The 20,841-nt window shown below is 43.8% G+C and overlaps 1 protein-coding gene across 4 annotated transcripts in view; it reads right to left on the reverse strand.

The window, feature by feature from the left end:
* Positions 1–2,190: 2,190 nt before the first annotated feature.
* SPI1 (Spi-1 proto-oncogene) overlaps positions 2,191–20,841 on the reverse strand; it is a 55,843-nt gene continuing 37,192 nt past the window's right edge. For 2 of the 4 annotated variants that reach the window (XM_040409209.1, XM_040409211.1), the window contains exons 2-6: positions 13,830–13,920; positions 6,513–6,703; positions 4,870–5,026; positions 4,416–4,749; positions 2,191–4,382 (exon numbers count right to left, since the gene is read on the reverse strand). In XM_040409209.1, coding sequence (XP_040265143.1) covers positions 4,433–4,749; positions 4,870–5,026; positions 6,513–6,703; positions 13,830–13,920 — 756 coding nt within the window. In that variant the 3' untranslated portion in view covers positions 2,191–4,382; positions 4,416–4,432. Of the gene's footprint in view, positions 4,383–4,415; positions 4,750–4,869; positions 5,027–6,512; positions 6,716–13,829; positions 13,921–20,841 lie in introns of all 4 variants that reach the window. The other 2 variants (XM_040409208.1, XM_040409210.1) reach the window with 1 other exon arrangement.

Genomic DNA, 20,841 nt, shown 5'->3' on the forward strand with positions numbered 1-20,841 from the left:
TCCGTCATAGGTTCTCAATACCGGAAAAAAACGCTTCCGTTTTGTCCCCATTCATTGTCAATGGGGACAAAACGTAACTGAACAGAACGGTGCGCTCCAAAATACATTCCGTTTCGTTCTCATACCAGAGAGAAAACCGCAGCATGCTGCAGTTTGCTTTCCGTCCTGGGATGCGGAGCAAAATGGATCCGTCATGACCCACAATGCAAGTCAATGGGAACGGATCCGTTTTCTCTGACACAATAGAAAACTGATCCGTCCCCCATTGACTTTCAATGGAGTTCATGACGGATGCAGACGGTTGTATTATCAGTAACGGAAGCGTTTTTTCTGAACCCTGCCAGATCCGGCAAAAACTCTACTATGAAAGTAGCCTAAGGCCTCATGCACATGACCCTTGTTCTGGTCCGCATCCGAGCCGCATTCACTTCCGTGTGCTGTACGGCATCTGTTGCTCCATTCCGTGGCCCCGCAAAAAAAATATAACATGTCCTATTCTTGTCCGTTTTGCGGACAAGAATAGGCATTTGTACAATGGGTCGTCCGTTCCGTTCCACAAATTGCGGAAGGCACACGGGCGGCTTCCGTGTTTTGAGGACCGCAAAAAATGGAACGGTCGTGTGCATGAGGCCTAAATCCATCAGCAAAATGCTATGGCTGACTGTGGTGGTAAGTGGTTAATGTTATGCATATGTGTACTGTGTTATTACTGAGTTCAGTATATAAATAGTATACAATAATCTCCCTCTAGTGGTGGCTGCTGGCAGCAAGAAGTTTACCATTTTATTCATGGTCTGTACAGAGGATTTGGAACTCTGTTTCATTACAATGGAGCTCCAACTGCTCAACAAATAATCAGTGTAGAATTTTGGGATATTTTGTGACCAGGTATCTTTTTTGTATGGAGGAGTCTGGAAGAATAGCTGTCAGGTGAACACTTATTTGGCCAACAGCTTGTCAAAGGCATATGGGCACCTTTCACAGCTTTTGATGCCTATATACACAAAAAAACAAAAAAAACAACTACATAAAGCTAAGGAGGTGTAGCTGGCTTATTCTATGTGTCATAAGTCAATGAGGTTGGTGACCTTCGGAAGCTGGTGATAGTAACTTATTCGATGGTCAGTGTATGCCTAGTGGTGGTATACAACTGTAGTACCCTAGACCTGGGGTAGGGTGTTTCATTTTGTAATAAAAAAAATTAAATCAAATATTTTTGCAGACTTTGCTAACGCCCTAACTCTCCGTGATGTAAAAGATATATATGCCACATTTCAAGAAGATTGGATAATATTTAGAGGTTGCACACTTTGATCAGTTTTGTAAAAGTAGGCAAAACATACGATTTTTCAATATTAATTACTTTTATTGGGAAAACTAGAAATCACAAACTTAAAATAATATTAAAACTAGACACTAAGATTAATAGGTAGTGTGATAGGCAAAACATGTGTTATATTAATCAACTTTGAACAATGCAATCCCTTTTTTTGTTCGCTTGGTGACGACTTTTCTGTGATGCTCGACTACCCTCAACAAGAATCGTTTTTGTTGTTTGTCCCTGACCGATTCGTTAAACTTTTTTATCAGAGCAATTCCTCTTTCTGCGGTATCATTGACCACCTTAAGAGCGGTCACATGGCTTCTTAGAGAATCACTGCAGTATTCTGTCACGTGGTGGATCCCAAACAATTCAAAGAACGTCTTTGTTTTATTAGTAACGAAATGGCTCAGGTCTTTTCATTTTTCTTTGCAGGTTTGGTTTCTAAATTTTTAGTCCTATTTTCCTTAACAGTCTGAGTGATACACTCGTCCAAAAACGCCATTCCTACGTTTGTTTCTGACAGATACCAAAGGTGTCTCTTAGCAACTGTGAGAGCACATTTTTTTACGTCTGCATCTGGGTAAGTGCTCAGAAGCTGTAGCATATCCAAATAATTCTTTGGAGCCCATCGACTTACAATTGCCTCGTGCAAAAAGCGAACATATATGAGGCTGACAAAATGTGCAACCCGTTTCATTCCTTTCAATTCTCGTTGAGGAATATTCAACTGTCTAGTGAAGAGGACAATTTTAAGTGCATATATTGCCTTTGCCATCCACCTTGCTTGATGCAGAGCCCCTGGGATCCTGAAACTGAAGTTGTTTTTGACCAACCTCCTAGGTACAGGAGTGAGAGTAGTAATAAAAGTGATCAATGCGTGCAACCCCTAAATATTATCCAATCTTCTTGAAATTTGGCATATATATCTTTTACATCACTGAGACTCTGGGAGTAGGCAAAGGCATATGAAAATCACATCTTTGGAAAAATGAAACTCTCCAACCTGGGGGCACTACAATTTGTGCATTGTAATATAATGTATTTAATTGTTTCCTTTGTTCTGTAGTTCCCTGCAAGGAATGGTTGGCAGGAATAGGGTTAACCACCATGTTTCTCCACTCTTGGTAGGAGTGAGCTGGTCCTGCTCCCTGCCAAGAGGGGGAATTCCTGTCCAGAGACAGAGACGATAGGAAGCTGACTTCAGAGATCCGGCTCCTGTTACAGATTATCCAGAGAGAACTACACCAATTTTCCTTGAGACTTCAGAATTAAAGACACTACTGTAAGGTGAGGGATTACAGCCAAGCCACCCATCACCAAACAACCACTAGGCCAGCATCACCTAAGTGCTGAATTGCCACCAACCAACCAACCTACCTCCAGATTCCTTGCTGGTGCAGGAGAAGATTCGCACTTAGTCTTCTGCTACTGAATGTATTTGAAGTTCTACGCTGCACTTAGCAAAAAAGACTTTATTACATTGAACTCTGGCCTCATTCTTCAGTTCTATATTTCCACTGCACCGATCCCCGCGGGGCAATGGCCTGAGGAATCCACCATGACACAACACTTCATCAGGGACACTACTACTCCTATCCTCTACTCCGGCTCCTCAGGGGGTCGCTGCAACACTAATTGGTGAATTTATCATTGATAATTTCATATTATAAAATCAATGTTTTTATCCCTGGCCAGTTCACTGACAGGTGGAGGAAGCACAAAGACATTTGGCACCTTATGGTCCTGTGAGCATCACCATACACTACATATGGAGGGGACTGTGCAAACAGTATTTAAGATTAATTCCGAGGGAAGTCTTGTACTAAAATACCCAGATTGAAAGATGGCATCATACCCAATAGATATTTATACTTCACTGATGAACCATTCAGGACATTATGTCCTCTTTGTGTTTCTACACCCAAAACGCTTGACCATCAAACTGAGGCACGTCAACAGCTGCAATGGGTGCACGCATCTGTGGTAATTTCCTTTGGCTTTTTCAAAGTGGTGACACAATTATTTTTTTATGCAAAGACATGTCGCAATAATTTGTTGAAAACCCTAGAAGCAATGTTTTCAGAACAGTACATACATACATATGACCATTATCCGACTGGGCCAAAAAGATACCAGAAGAAAAATATGGCCAGATTTACACAGCTGGAGCCTATAGCCGTACATCTAGGAGCATCAATCAGAATATGTCACCATGATAGACAGCCAGGAACTTGTCACCAAGGCATGTGAGCATAAAGTAAGACATATTTCAGAATACCTCAAAGAACAGAAATTGTTAGAACTAAATCAACCCACAAATGGCCCTCCATCCATCATCCAAATAAGAGCTGGGGCCTACAGCCCTAAGAGCCTCAGTGGGAAGATGTCACTAGGACAGGCGGCCATAAACTAAGATGTATTTCAGAAGACCACTAAAGGCAAGAGGAACTTAAACTAACCTGTTTCTGATAAATGTACATGGCCAGAGAGTATGTTCTACCATATTGTCAGTCTTGGAGACCAGGAAATCCTATACCCTGCAATATTTAGTTAATTCCCCTCAAAGATGGAGAAAATCGAGAAGAAAAAATAACTTTTTGTAAAAGGGTTATCTCATCAAATGTTCTCAAATGTTAGGCATTTTCGAGACCCTTGAGAACTTTATGTCATTACTCCATGTACATTTTTGTATTGAAATTGATGTTTTCCCTCAAAAAATACTAAAGCTTCAGGATGCCAAAGTCCTAAAATACTAAGAAAAATAATCATACGGTAAACATACACCAGTCCAGAACCGTCTCTTTTAAGCAATTTGATACATTTTATTAAAAATTCCCACATTCTGGGTTTCTCAGTTGAAAATTTGGATATGATAATACTTTTTGTTATTATAGTGAAATTTGGACCCGTTCTCTCACTCCTTATTCTATGGTATAGTAGCATGTTGCTTGTCGCTAAATCACAAGCCAGCCAAATAAAAAAATAATTACTATAATATTAATATTTACAATTGAATGTTATCTTCTCCTAAGAGAGTTTTGGAGTCTTTCGTACCAAAAGATTGGGTAAGAGCACATCCATGGAGTGGATGGGTTAGATGTATGAATCTCAATGATGGAAGTGCTTCCTCCCATTGTACATTTTGTGCAGAACCTCTCCACTGAACTGATATGTCAACTTCTTCTTGACCTTCTTCACTTCTCCAGTCTTGCCGTAGTTACGCAACGCCCTGGCCATCTTCTGATAGGTCATCTTCTTGCGGTTGCCTTTTTGAATGCCCCAGCGGTGAGCAAGGGCTTCTTTGTGTTTGGAGGAGAACTGGAAGGTTCCTTTGTCTTTATCTACCCACCAAATGCTCTCTTTCATGTCTCCACTATGCAGTAGCTCTAGAAGGAATTGGTAAAGTCGAATCTTCTTCTTACTTCCTGTGAAAGAGAGGATGAAAGGTTTTGAGAAAATGCCTTAGGGAGATTTATAGTTGGACATTTGCAAATTACTTAAAACATTGATGTCTAGATATTTTTTAGGAGAGACAGCTTTCTGACCTGATTCTGCAAGAAGCATCCCATAATCAGGGTCTCGTGGATCCGTCTCTCCATCTGACACTTCCAAAGGGGGGCTGCGCCTTTCGTGGTCACCTTCCTCAGAGCTGAGTGGTGCAGGAGATGGGTATGACACACAGACGCGAGGGAGATATGAAACCTTAGAAAAGAATACCAGTGATATATAATTGATCATACGTCAAAAAAATGCGTTAACAAACACATCATACAGGTCAGATCGGTGGGTTTTTCTGTTGAGGAATGACCAAAACTAGCTTGATATCTGTTTAAGGAGGTGTCCCCCACACTGTTGTCCTACCTCAGTCTATTTGGCACTGAAATTTCGCACATGAGACATCAATCAACACCAATAATTTTTTGAATATTTGCTAAAAATAAGGTTTCTCAGCAATAACACTTTTCCGATGACCAACCAGCTGTTTGAAGAGGTCATGGCATTCCGGTGACTGCAGTGGTCTCTTCCTAGGACAGTGATGTCACGTGGCTTAGGTGCAGCTCAGTCCCACTCGAGTGAATTGGGCTGAGCTGCAATACCAAGCACAGCCACTACAAAAAGTATGGTGCTAGGCTTAGTAAGTTGCGAGGAAGCCGCAGCACTCACCTGAGCGCCGCAGCCTCTTCAAACGTTGATCATTGAGAAGCTGGACCTCCTATGTTTAGATATTGATGACCTATCCCTAGGATAGGCCATCTATAATGTACTCAATACTGTACACTTTAAATTGCGGCTGGGAGGTCCCCCACTCAGATCGTCCTGGTCATAGCGTCTCACCATTCCTATTTAAAATCCTATTAAAGCCTATTTTCTAAATTGTGAACACATAATGTAACGATGATGACTTTGACATTAGGCTCCAGCATCCATTATAGATTCAGTCATACGGATTGCAGTTTTGCTTTAGTCAGAACCAATTGTTTTTGGTACCATAGGCGCATTATTGATGGCGATAAATAAAAAAATAAAACATAGTTGCCTTTTTCTAAAAACAGTGCCACACATGTCCCCAGGTTGAATGTGGTATTGCAACTTAGACCTAATCGCTTTAAAAAAAAACTGAGCTAAAATATCAGACACAACACGTGAACCGGTGTGGCACTGCTTCTGGAAGAAAGTAGCTATGTTTCTCTAAATCTGTACAACCCCTAATTAAAGGCCTCATGCACACAACCGTAGCAGGTCCGTGCCCGTATTGCGGCCCGCAAACAGCTCTTGAATAGATCGGCAATCCGGAAGATACTGTGGGGTGCGGAACGGAAGCACGCATTGGAAACCCACAGAAGCACCACGGAGTGCTTCTATTAGTTTTCTGTCCGTACCTCTGGATCACAAAAAAGTACTGCATGCACTACTTTTTCGGACTGTCGGATGCGGATCGCATCAGTGCCCATGCATTGTGGACCACAATTTGCGGTCCACAGCAAGACAGCAAGACAGCACACAGTTGTCCTCTCACACGCTGTAAATCCATGTGTATGGAGCCTGTGGTTGTGCGCATGAGGTCTAAGACTCTTCCGAAGCCTGAATGTTATCGGGTGCAGTATAATTGAATCAATGTGGAGGCAGCCGATCCATATACAGTAATTAAAGTTGGAAGCAATTTAGTAGAATCCTAGGACTTGCGTACCTGGTGGGTGAGTGGTAGGTGCGGATGCGACGCGGTCATTCCAGAATCTATGACATGCATTTGCTCTAGCTCCATGTGTCTGTACAATTGTTGCAGCTGTGGGGGCTGTACACTTTGCAGTTCTGTAAGCTGAGAATCGGGGAACCCATCAAGATCTCCATGTAGGTGTGGGGTATATTCCCAGTAATGTTCTAGGAGGGAAGCTACGGCAGGATTAGCAACCGGTCATTTATTGTGCTCTTTCTTTAGACTTTCTACCAAATTTATATTAAAAAGTCCAGGACAGCGCCACACCTGGTTGTGTTTGATATACCAGCTGAGCTCCATTGAAGTGAATGGGACTGGGCTGCAATACCACACACAACCTGTGGACTGGCGTGATGTTATTTTTTGTGCAATCCCTTTCAATATATCAAAAGCTACAATTACAATATAATGATAAATTCAACCCTAAATACTGCATTCCTCTATGACATCATTGATCCTTGCTATACTTGACAGGTCAGGATCCATACCTAAATTTTACCACCATTCTTCTTCAAGCTTAGATGCATATGGCCCAACCAAAGGTGTGCCATAATGGTATGTCCACAAAATGGAAATTTCACATGGATTTCAGAACGTAGCCTGTGCCAACATCCATGTGAACCCCGCAAACAAATGCCCTTCCATTGATTTTGATGGAAAATCCACGTCACTAGTGTTGGGCAAGCATGCTCGGGCGAACACCGCATGTGCTCGAGCGAGATGCTTGAGTCTCCTCCCCGCACGTTTGTTGGCTGCTACGCAGCCAATAAACGTGCTGAGAAGTAGTGGCACTCCATGTAATGCCGTAGCCATGTTGGTTACTGGCATTACAGTCATTGGCTGGCCGGAACGCTATATAGCACCTGATGACACGTGGTTCGGCTCAGTCTTAGTCAGAGGGACAGATATTGTAGGGACAGGATTTTTTTTTTTTTCAGGCAGGGTTTACTGTTGAAAGGTGTTAGAGACCCAAAGGACTATTGTTTTATCTGGCTGCAATATATATTATTAGCGCAAACTGCGCTAAATTGCGGGCAATTGTTTGGCCACTGCTGACAGTGACACAACCTCTGCTACATCTGTTGTGTTACATTTGCGCATCCTAAATATCTGGGACATTCAGTGTAATTTTTTCTTAGCCGCTGGTAACAGCGACATTACCTGCGCTACATCTCCTGTATAACGTTTGCGCATCCTAAATATCTGTGACATTCAGTGTACAGTAATTTATTTGCACATACACTTACAAAACCTGCGCTACTGTACATGTGACATACTTGCAAGCATATATACCATTTTATATGCTCAAGGTGAGCAGTAAGGGACGGGAAAATGGCCGTGCTGCTGATGGTGCCCTCTGAGGCCGTGGCAAAACTGTGCCTGCTGCCAGAGCACAAGAAACACACTCATCCACGATACCTAGCTTCAATTCCCAGTTTGCAGCGCAGAGCAGGACACCACTCTCGACGTAACACCGGTGCGACCAGGTGGTCGGTTGGATTGCAGCAGATAATGCTTCCAGTCGTTTAAGCCCCACCCTGTCTTCCACAAAGTCCAGTCTCAGTAGTCAAGAGTCTGGTCAACAGAATCCTCACCCTGATCCTCCTTCCTCCCACCATGGAAAGTCTTCGCAAACAAGTGATCCCACACTCGGATATTCCGAGGAGCTCTTTTCAGCGACATTCCTTGATTTGGGCCTCTCGCCAAGCCTGCTTGAAGACGGACATGAGGAGATCTTGTGCACTGATCCACAGTCAGAAGAAGATGATGGTGGGAAACGGCAAGTAGTGTTTCACAAGGTGGATGATGATTATGAGACACAGTTGCCAATAAGTCAACGGCAATTAGTGTCTCAAGAGGTTGAGGATGAGACACAGTTGTCAATAAGTGAGGTTCTTGTTAGGTCAATAAGTCAGGAGGATGACCAGAATGAGGAGGTGGTGGACGATGAAACCACTGACCCAACCTGGGAAGGTGGCAAGCCGAGCGAGGACAGCAGTACAGAGGGGGAGGGATCCGCAGCACTGCAACAGTCTGGAAGAGGCAGTGGGGTGGCAAAAGGGAGAAGGCAGGCCACATCAAACAGGCCCGCAACTGTTCCCCGGAGTACCCCCCTGTGGCAATCTCCCTTGCCAAGGGGTATGTGTTCCACAGTCTGACGCTTTTTTGAAGAAAGTGCAGATGATAAAAGAATTGTCATTTGCAACCTGTGCCATACAAAAATGAGTAGGGGTGTAAACACTAGAAACCTCACCACCACCAGCATAATCCACCACATGGCATCAAAGCACCCTAATAGGTGGGCTGAACGCCTGGGTCCACAATCAGTGTCTGCGGGTCACCCCACTGCCTCCTCTTCCCCTGTGTTACGTGCTGGCTTATCCCCTGTCCAAGACGCAGGCCCGGATGCCTCCCGCCCTGCACCTGGACCTTCACAAGCACCATCAGCTAGCACATCCACTTCTGTGTCCCAGCGCAACGTACAGACGTCCATACCCCAGGCTTTTGAACAAAAGCGCAAATACCCAGCCACCCACCCACAGGCCATAGCACTAAATGCGCACCTTTCCAAAATGCTGGCCCTGGAAATGTTGCTATTTAGACTTGTGGACACTGAGGCTTTTCACAGCCTGATCGCAGCGGCGGCCGTCCCTCGTTACTCAGTCCCCAGCCGCCAATATTTTTCCCGGTGTGCCATCCCCGCCTTACACCAGCATGTGTCCCATAACAACACCCGTGCCCTGACCAATGCAGTTTTTGAGAAGATCCACTTAATGACTGACACATGGACAAGTGCTTTTGTGGAGGCCGGGAGCGAGTCGTACCCTGGGGTGGCACAGGTGCTACCGACGCCAAGTATTGCGGCCCCTACTTCCATCAGGATTTCTGCCACCACCTACATTAGTGGCTGCAAACCCCCCCCCCCCTTCTCCGCCTCCTCCTCCACTTCCACCTCTGAATTCTCATCTTGCAGCTCCAGTCAGCCATCAGTCAGCAGCTGGAAGCAGTGTAGCACTGCAGTGGGGAAGCGGCAACAGGCCGTGCTGAAACTAATTTGCTTAGGTGACAAACAGCACACCGCCGCAGAGCTGTGGCAGGGGATAAGGGACCAGACTAAGTTGTGGCTCTCGCCACTCAACCTAGAACCAGGCATGGTTGTGTCTGATAATGGCAGTAACTTGGTGGCGGCTTTGGAGCTCGGCAAGCTCACACACATACCATGCCTAGCCCACGTGTTCAACTTAGTGGTTCAGCGGTTTCTCAAAACCTGCCCCAATTTGCCTGAGCTACTGGTGAAGGTGCGCCACGTGTGTTCCCATTTCCGAAAGTCATCTATAGCTGCCGCCGGTCTGGCAACGCTGCAGCAGCGCTTGTAATTGCCAGCTCACCGATTGTTGTGTGACGTGAGCACACGCTGGAACTCGACGTTCCACATGTTGGCCAGGCTTTGTGAGCAGCAGAGGGCAGTAATGGAATACCAGCTGCAACATGGTCGTCGCCTTTCCAGTCAGCTTCCGCTCTTCACAAGCGACGAATGGGCATTAATGTCTGACCTCTGTGAGGTTTTACGCAACTTTGAGGAATCAACACAGATGGTGAGCAGCGATGCCGCTATTATCAGCGTAACCATCCCACTTCTGTTTCTACTCAAATGCTCGCTCCTCACAATTTAGGCGGACGCTTTGCATGTGGAAGAGGTGGAAATGGGGGGAAGACAGTACACAGGGTGATAGCCAGACTACCCTCAGTTTGTCTTCTCAACACGAATTGGATGATGAGGAGGAGAAACAGGAGACGGTTGCCTCCGCTACAGAGGGTAGTACCCATAGCAGGTTTATTCCATCTGTTCAGCGTAGATGGGCCGAAGAGAAGGAAGAGGATGAGGAGATTTAGAGTCATCCTCCTGATGAGGACAGCGAAGTCTTGTCTGTTGGGACTCTGGCACACATGGCTGACTTTATGTTATGCTGCCTTTTCCGTTACCCTCGCGTTATACGCATTTTGGCCAACACTGATTACTGTTTGTTCACCCTTCCAGACCCCCACTACAAAGAGTACTTCTAATTTCTCATTCCTTTGGTGGAGAAGACGAGCAAAATGGTGCAATACCAGAAGGTCCTTGTGGAAACATTGCTCCAAAAATTTCCAGCTGACAACGCTTGCTGCAGAGTACGTAGTTCCTTGGGCAACCAAGGAGGGGAGACGAGGGGGAACACACAGCAGTTCCAACAGAGGCAGGGCAACACTCTCCAAGGCCTGGGACAGTTTCATGACACCCCGCCAGCACCCTCACCCTGATGCGCGGCCTAGAGTCACAAGGAGGGAAAAGTTTTGGAAGATGGTGAAGGAGTACATAGCAGACCGTGTCAGCATCCTCAATGATCGCTCTGTGCCTTACAACTATTGGGTGTCCAAGCTGGACACGTGGCACGAACTGGCGCTCTACGCCTTGGAGGTGCTGGCCTGCCCCTCCACCAACATTTTGTCAGAGCAGGTATTTAGTGCTGCTGGGGGCATAATAACTGATAAGCGCATCTGCCTGTCAACTGAAAATGCTGACAGGTTGACTCTTATAAAAATGAATAAGGCCTGGATTGCCCCTGACTTCTCTACTCCACCAGAGAAAAGCGGCTGAACATAAAGGCACTTTAAATGTGGCTTTTATGGTGTATTGAATACACTGTATTCCCATGCACCCCTTCCACCACAAAAAAGGGTGTATGGTTCAATCTTCCTTTTCTCGTCCTCCTCCTCCATCATATCAACATGCTTATTAGGCTGCCCTCGCTCCTAATGTTTTAGAGGGTCAGCTCAGCAGCAGACCCTCACCCCTAATGTTTTAGAGGGTCACCAGCAGGCCCTCGCCCATAATGTTTAAAATGTCATATCAGCAGCAGGCCCTCGCCCCTAATGTTTTAGATGGTCAGATCAGCAGCAGGCCCTCGCCCCTAATGTTTTAGAGGGTCAGCTCAGCAGCAGACCCTCACCCCTAATGTTTTAGATGGTCAGATCAGCAGCAGGCTCTCGCCCCTAATGTTTTAGATAGTCAGATCAGCAGCAAGCCTTTCACTTAGTGCAATCTCTTGCAACTTTGCATCAGATTTTTCCAATTCAAATTCCAGTATGTGAAAACAACCTAAATATGTGGAGGTCCCACCTATCGAGAGAACAACTCTCCAAGATGAGTGGGACAGATCCAAATGGTGAATGAATGGAGAGATAGGAAGCTTGCATGGCTGCTTTATTATCTCTCATAGGCTTCAATAGAGAGAGCCACGTACATATACGTGACCACCTCTCTGTTCAGTCCTTGTGGTTACACTTACCGCCAGCCACATTGCCTTGTAGAACATGTCCCTACATGAAGGAATGACATTGGTGGGACACCAACTATTCCACAGTATTATGCTATTAGGCTCCATGTTAAGCGTTATGATTGGCATACTTTACCATATTGAAGAATTTAACTAGCAGATTACACAGTCGAGTCACATTATTATGACCATTTCCTACTTTCAACATTGGCAGCAGGTAGCTCATGAAGGAAGTCATGTGTCAGGAGAGGAACATCAGAGAATAAACCCCTTGTAAGTAACCATTGCTTAAAGAACACAAGCTGGTGGTGGCAGCGTTATGGTCTGGGGAATGTCTTTGTGGCTTTCTCTGGGTCCACTCCTCCTTGAGGAAGGCACCCTCAACTGATTTGGGTATGAATCCATCCTTGCAGATCATGTACACCCATACATGCTTATTGCCTTCTCTGGGATCGATGGGATCTTCCCTTAAGACAATGTGACATGTCACATGGCTAGAAATGTCTGACATTGGTTGGAAGTGCATGATGAAGACTTCCAAGTACAACCCTGGCCCCCCATTCCCCAGACTTGATCCCAATTGAGCATCTGTGGGACCATCTTGATCGTTGTGTTTGCTCTATGGATCCTCCCCCACACCCCCTCCAGCATCTGTAGGATGCACTGCAGTCGGCATGGCTTTAGATACATGAGATAACCTACCACGACCTTAGAGAGTCACTCCCAGCCCATCTAGCTGCTGTCTGTGCTGCACACAAGGTTACTCTGAATATTAGCTGGTGGTCAGAATAATGTGACTCGACTGTATATCTGCATCACCATTACTATTGTTGTACTAAAGGAAATACATAGTACATTATAATTTTGCATAGTAACCATGATAATTCCCATTGCAGTACTGATAAAGTACTATTAATACTAGTTATTAGATATGAGCGAATCAATTCTAAAAGAATTGAACGCGACCCACATTTTGTAAAAATTTGAGTTGCATCCAAATCCAAATTTTGGGTTATTCGATTTGGGTGAATTATGAGAGAAAGAGAGAGAATCAGATAGAGAGTTGGAGAGTCCTATGAGACCTCAGAGAGTCATAAACAAATTTCCAGGCCAATTGGAGCACATTCTATTTGGGCAGAATCGATTCGGACCCAAATTAAATTTACTGACCGATTTGTTACAGTCAGACCTGAAATGAATTTTTATTAAATTTTCTGAAGTCTACTGTTAAGGTTAGTAATTACAAATAAGCAAATCAATTGTAAACAAATTAAATTTGATGCCAATTTTGCAACAATTTGAGTTGCACCCGAATCCAATTATTTTGCGATTTGATTCAGGCACATTTTGGAGAGAGAGAATGAGAGAGAGGTCAGAAAATCCTAGGAGACCTCAGAGTGTCCTGCACAAATGTTCAGGCCAATCGGAGAACATTTAATTTGGATAAAATCAATTCGGACTAGAATCAAATTTTTTGACCGATTCATTACAATCGGAAATTAATTTCAAGAGATTTGCTCATCTATACTATTAATGTTAGTATTTACAAATTAGCGAATCAACTCTAAATTAATCAAATTCCACCCAAATGTAAAAAAAAATTAATTGCATGCAAATCCCGATTTTTAGTGATATGATTCAGGCACATTCTGAAGAGAGAGAGAATGAGAGAGAGTCAGATAATTCTAGAAGACCTCAGAGTGTCATACACAAATTTTCAGGACAACTGGAGCACTTTCGATTTGGATAGAATCGATTTGGACCCGAAGTGAATCCGTTGACCGACTCAGCAGAATCGAATCTGAATGGAATTTTGTCCATGTCATATCTAGTGAACTCAACTACTGGCGTCCATAGACAGCGTGAGGATTTTTTATTTTTTTTAAATCCAACAAAGGGACCTATAGTCAAGTCACATAATGGGGGGGATACTTCTGCATGAGATTCAAGTTAGTGAAACATATGTAATAATTACCATGGCTTTCACTGTCACTGAGATACTGATAATATTCAGGAGGTGCTCGGTAGACCTCCGGCTCATAGGGAGCCAGCTCTTCTGGATGTGTCTGAAAGAGAACGATAAAATAACAAGAATCAGTCAAGGTCACCTATAGATGACAATAAATACAAAATCAGAAAATGCCGTTATCTTGGTCTTGAAATGTGGAACTTTTCAGCAAAGTTTCATACTTCTCTGTTGGAAGAAGATTGTTACCCAGTTGGGGTCAGTGATGCTAAAGGGTCTGAACCCCCATGTGTAAATTGATTTGAAGTTAACAATTGCTGATCTGGTAGAAAATCTGGATGGTTATGATTGCTGGTATAAATTTTTAAGTTCCCATAATGATTCAATATTTAATACTCACCAGTGTAGGCATCCAATGACACGACACTAATACTACATCAAATAATGCTAATATTTAAGGACAGCTACACTCTATTGGAGGAAAGACTGGATTGGTTGGATCTTACACATATACTGTATATTGTGGCTGATGTGTGCAAAGAGGAAAATTGTCTGCTTAATTTGGCTCATCATGCCATACATGTCTTTTCCACCATGGCAGATCACATTTTCAGCAGACCAAACAATTGTCCTCTAAAATGGCAAAACGCAAAACGCAACTTTTATGTGAATAGGCAGGAATATGGTTTTTGCCACCCTCTGGCAGATACATAACTCTACGATCTCTATATGCACATTAGGCTGAAGCTAACATGTATGTTTAGAAGGGTTTCCTCTACCCTAAGAGCCAATAAAAAAATGATGTACAGTGGTGGGACTAGGCAGGATCATAGGCAACCAACCATAAGAGCTAAATCCATGAACACAGTGGATGAGCATTGAGACAGCGTTCAGATAGCTTCTCTCCTGTACATGATAACCTTCAGATATGAGTTAAGGATACTCTGGAAGGCGGACAAAAATAGCCTAGTGGTTAAGGTCACATAGCTGGGTGATCAGGGGGCTGCAAAGACACTTTGGAGTCTAGATTTTGATGGTTCAAATAGGACATTTTATAAGTTTCAGTTGCAGAACATACAAAGACGTGAGGGGGTCTACACAGTAAGAATCAAAATGAAGACCATCTCCACCAGCCTCCATGGAGATGAATCTAGTAGTAATGACTCCCTCTTCCCATCTTTTATTGGACAGAAGGGCAGCATGAACTTTCACCTGACAACACCTGCCAAGTTTGTTAAGTTTTGGACTATAGAGAGCTTTAGCCCTGAACAGGTTAACAACACTAATAAGGAAAGGACTGGGACCAATCTGACCTTGGGTCACCTATCCACGGGCCCCACAGAGCCACATGAGCCCCCTCTGCTTACACATCCTTATCTATTTGGAATTATGTATGTACACAAGAGTAAGGGCTCATACACAGGAACGTATGTATTTTGAGGTGTGCAAAACACAGATCCGCAAAAAATACGGATGACAGCCATGTGAAATCCGTATTGCATCAGGTTTTTTTGTGGATCAATTGTAAAAATCGGACAAGACATAGGACATGTTCTATCTTTTTTGTGGAACGGCCATGTGGACATTTAGAAACGGAATGCACATGGAGTCATTTCCATTTTTTTGGGCGGACCCAGTGAAGTGAATGGTTCCGCATAAATACCGCAAAAAAAAAGAAAAAAGGAATGGACACGAAGAAAAAATAAGTTAGTGTGCATGAGCCCTTAACTAATACAATATTGCTAAGTGATAAAATACTTTTTATAATGTATCCTGTAACACATGAATTCAGGATATATTAATATATATTACCGCAAGATATACAGTATTATTACCATATATTACTACAAAATATAACATCATAACTATTTATTACTACAAGAAATATTAGAATTACTATCTATATTACAAGATATATTATACTATGTATTACTACGAGAATTATTATTATTATTATTATTATTATTATTAGCTTTAGGCGATACCCCCCTTTTATCCGACATGTGAAGATTAAATGGATTGCTCCCTTTGTTCCCTTGAAGAGCAAATCACAAAGGGACACATTTATTAAGACTGGCGATTTAGACTTTGGTCTTAATAAGCGCCTGCGTAAAGGAACCGGCCTCTCCATAACTTTGGTGCATCCAGCGCCAGTTCTAAATGTAAGACGGCTTTCTTGCTGTCTTACATTTAGACCATTTTCTACGCCTAAAACAGGCGTAGAAAATGATGAATGAGACGAGCCTGCCGGCCCGTCCCCTTCCACGCCTACTTTTTTAGACCTGGCGTCAGCAGGGAGGAGTCGCAGATTGTTATTCCTACAAGAGAATTTTGAATGAATTCCTAGCAGTCTGCAATAAAGGTCCAGATGGGTGTTACCAGTTAAGGGTATGTCCCTGCCCAGTCTGACACTGGCAGCACCGATTAGATTGTGTCAGACTGTGCATGGACACACCCTCAATTGGTAACAACCATCTGGACCTTCATTGCAGACTGCTAGCAATTCATTCATAACTTCTAGCAGGAATAATAAAGGAACGGCACAACATAGAGCCATAAGAATAGAGGCTCCAGAATTGTTATGACATGGGGAATGCAAGTAGTTACTAGAACAGATCTGCAAGGAGAGGGGAGAGGTCCTATTTACGGCTCGGGCTTAACTTTGTATTTGCTCTTGAAACAGCAATAAAGTTTGCTTATAAAATCGTACGTCTGAAAGCAAAATGTACTACGTTTATTGCATGTAAATTGCAATTTAATGTAAAAAAAAACACATTTTGTGATTCTACAGCCGGCTTGTATGTGGCTGACAGGTAATACTATATTGGTCCCTGCTGGGAAATGTATGGCCAGCTGCAGCCTACACCGCTGATAACAGCCGATCGAACCTAGTGCTGCATTTGCCCATAACAAGGAATCGGATTCCTAAAATAAAGGCTGCTTCCCGATCGATTGCTCTGGTCAGCTGCTCCACTTTGCCTTTGCACAAGGTTTGACAAATCTACAATGTTTGTCTTCACTGTCTAGGGTTAAAAAATATATATATTAAAAACAATGGTTTTCACGTCATCAGTTGAGTGGTTTTGCAAAATTTACGATATTCTAAAAAAAAAAACGTATCATTATGTTCAGTTACACATTTCCTCCGGCTGTAGCCTAATTTGGTCTTCTACAGTTTATGTGAATGATTTTCCAAACTTAAAGGGGTTTTCCGAGTGTTTACTATTGATGACCTGTCCTCAGGGTAGGTAGTCGGTATGTGATCAGTAAGGAGGGGTCTGACTCCCAGCACCCCTGCCGATCAGCAGTTTGAAGAGGCCGCCTCCTTGCAGCTTCCCAACAACAGCGCAATCCATTGTTTAGCGGCTGCGCTTGGTTTTGCAGCCCGCTTGAATGGGACTGAGCTGCAGATAGACCATGTGACCAATGGACTAGCAAGAGCCCACAGCTCTCCCCGGAGTACCGCAGCCTTTTCAAACAGCTGATTGGCGGGGGTGCTGTGGGAGTCAGAGCCCCCCCCCCCCGGATCAGATACTGATGACCGATCCTGAGGATAGTCCATTAGTAGCAAACACTCGGACAGCACTCAGTACTTTGGGTAGAAAAGCAGCAATCTTTGCAGCAAGTGCCGCTTTGTGACAAAATGTGCAACTTTCTAGCTTTTCCAAAAAGTTGGCAAGATGTGAGCAGGAGGAGGAGGGCTGCGAGCAGGATATCCATGGTCCGACTCATTTAACAGAAAAATAGCGCACATTACACCAGAAATCTACTGCCAGCTCCAAGAATAGATTTCAGTCCTGGTGCAAGGACAGCAGAAGATGCGACTAATTTATTAAGAGGCGTGCGCCTCGTAAATGTATTTGTCGGATCTTTTGCTAACGGCCTTTTTTTTAACTAAGTCCAGTGTGCAAAACGCCAGTCTTTAGTAAATGACCCAAAAAGGGTTTGTCAACTCGATCAATCCCTTTTTTTTAAGGGTCCTATAAAATAAGTTGATCACAGGGTGTTCTGCTGCAGGACCCCCTGTGATCTGTGGCACAACTAGGTAGCAGGTGTCCTACAGCGCCACCACACGCTATCGCACAGTGCCAACTAAATTCACTGGACTGTCAGTGTAATGAATGGATACGCCAGGTCCTCCAGTTAGACAATTTCTCTTTGTAAGGCTCTATGCACACGACCGTGTCTGTAATTTGCGGATGCGTTTCGTTGTGCTTCTGCATCCATTCCACATGTCTGCAAAAAAAGGCCATATTTTTTATGTATGCCATCTTTTTCTGTATTCTACAAAAAACGGAAAGAGGAAACTGTCACAATTTAGCCCCAACCCCTTGGTTACACCCCTAGGAAGGTCACATGATAGCACCAGCGCCATTTTCTACTGCTGTTACAGCTTAGAGAGCTCTGGCATTTTCTTCATGATCTCTGCTCTAGGTCTCATAGACGGACACTATGGTCTATGTCAAGATTCGGGAAGGTATAGAGAAAGCCGGACGAATCCTGGCCAAGCACAAGGGGAACACGCAAAGAGTTTTATCCCCATGCATTCTGAATGGAGAGAAATCCGTTCAGGATGCATCAGGATGTCATCAGTTCAGTCACTGAACAGCGTTTTGGAAGGAGGAAATACCGTAGCATGCTGCGGTATTCTCTCCGTGCAAAATTCCGGATCAGTTGCTGGAATGCCGGATCCAGCATTAATTTACATGGAAATGTATTAGTGCCGGATCCGGCATTAAAAATACCTCAATGCCGGATCCGTAAAAATTTGGAGAAAAAAATAGAAACGGATGCGTTTTGCAATGCATTTGTGAGACCGATCCGCATCCGGATCCATCTACAAATGCTGTCCGTTTGCATGCAGATTGCCTGGTGACGGAACTGCTTGCCAGATCACTGAAAGTAGCCTTAAATGATATATCAGACTGGCATAGAATCACCCAGCAAAAAAATAAAAATAACGTACTAACTATAATTCAATTATCTACCTTACTGGGGTTGTTTTTTTTAAATAAAAAGCAAGGGGTTATCCCACAAATTAAAAACTCTTTTTTTGACTCAAATATTTACTTTCGTCCCTTTTTGTAGATGGGCAGCAGCTCCCAGGATGCATCGTAATAGCCTCTTACTAATCCCTTGCCCCCCTGCATAGAACATAGTCCCTCACATACAGCCCCAGCTATACCTATGGTAGGTAACGCCCCCACAATTTCCTTCTCCACTGTATAGAGATAGATATAGCTATATACTTCTATAAATTTAGAAGTAGTGATTAATTTATTTATTTTATGCACTTATATAGCGCTACTATATTCCGCAGCGCTTTACAGACATTAGCATCACACTGTCCCCAATGGGCCTCACAATCTAAGGTCCCTATCTGTATGTCTTTGGAACGTGGGAGGAAACCAGAGAACCCGGAGGAAACCCACACAAACACAGGGAGAACATACAAACTCCATGCAGATGTTGTCCTTTCAAGTAAGAGTCAAACCCAGGACCCCAGCGCTGCAAGGCACTGGTGCTAACCACTGAGCCACCGTGCTGACTGAATGATAGAAGGCTGAGCGCCTTCACTATGAAAGGAGGGGAAGGGAGAAGGTGTCTACTGGGCATGTTAGTTCACCTCTGGACGCAGGAGAAAGTGGTCCAGAAGGAGATACAGCAGGGGGCGCTACCAGAGAGGAAAATGTAATGTGCAGAAAAAACAACCATTATATTTTTTTTGGTATGTATAATGCCCTATTGAAAGACTTTTCGTGGGATAACCCAAGACAGAAAAATATTATTTTTCTACATACAGAGAAGATCTCTCATCGTGAAAACCCTGGGACACTAAGGCTTGTGAGCGGAATATGTACTGAGGTCACAGGATCTTGTGACCGGTTTCCAGATGTATTGTTTGACTCACATTCGTGGTAAAGATACTTGCTTTAAATCATCATGAATTATCCAAATGATATCTTCTGCACCCATATTAATGATCACAGTGGGGGAGATTTTTCAAACTGGTGTAAAGTAGAACTGGCTGAGTTGCCCATAGCAACCAATCAGATTCCACCTGGAGCTATAAAAAATGGAGCTATAAAAAGGAGCTATAAAAAATGAAAGGTGGAATCTGATTGGTTGCCATGGGCAACTCAGCCAGTTCTACTTTACACCATTCTTAAAAATCTTCATTATAGAGTTTAGTGAACCGCTGGTTATATTGTGAGTTCCATTCACAAAATTTCATCTATCATGTCCATGGAAAGCAGTGACCTCTCAAGCACCAGGGCCTGGGTGCCGCTACTACATCTGCCCCTGCCCCCCATAGTTGCACCCTTAAGAGCCCTGTTCTCCTGTTGATGCCTTCACAACATCTCTCCCCTTTTAGCTGACATCATTCCTTTTGGAAATTAAACAATTCAGGAAATAAACAAATAAATGACATTCCCTTATGTTTAAGCAAGGTTGAATTGTAGTGTCCCATAACACCACACAGGAGAGATGACAGATCCTCTATACTACACCACACAGGAGAGCTGACAGATCCTCTATACTACACCACACAGGAGAGCTGACAGATCCTCTATACTACACCGCACAGGAGAGCTGACAGATCCTCTATACTACACCACACAGGAGAGCTGACAGATCCTCTATACTACACCACACAGGAGAGCTGACAGATCCTCTATACTACACCACACAGGAGAGCTGACAGATCCTCTATACTACACTACACAGGAGAGCCGACAGATCCTCTATACTACACCACACAGGAGAGCCGACAGATCCTCTATACTACACCACACAGGAGAGCCGACAGATCCTCTATACTACACCACACAGGAGAGCTGACAGATCCTCTATACTACACCACACAGGAGAGCCGACAGATCCTCTATACTACACCACACAGGAGAGCTGACAGATCCTCTATACTACACTACACAGGAGAGCCGACAGATCCTCTATACTACACCACACAGGAGAGCTGACAGATCCTCTATACTACACTACACAGGAGAGCCGACAG

This window comes from Bufo bufo, chromosome 10 (genome assembly GCF_905171765.1).
Source record: "Bufo bufo chromosome 10, aBufBuf1.1, whole genome shotgun sequence".
NCBI lineage: Eukaryota > Metazoa > Chordata > Amphibia > Anura > Bufonidae > Bufo > Bufo bufo.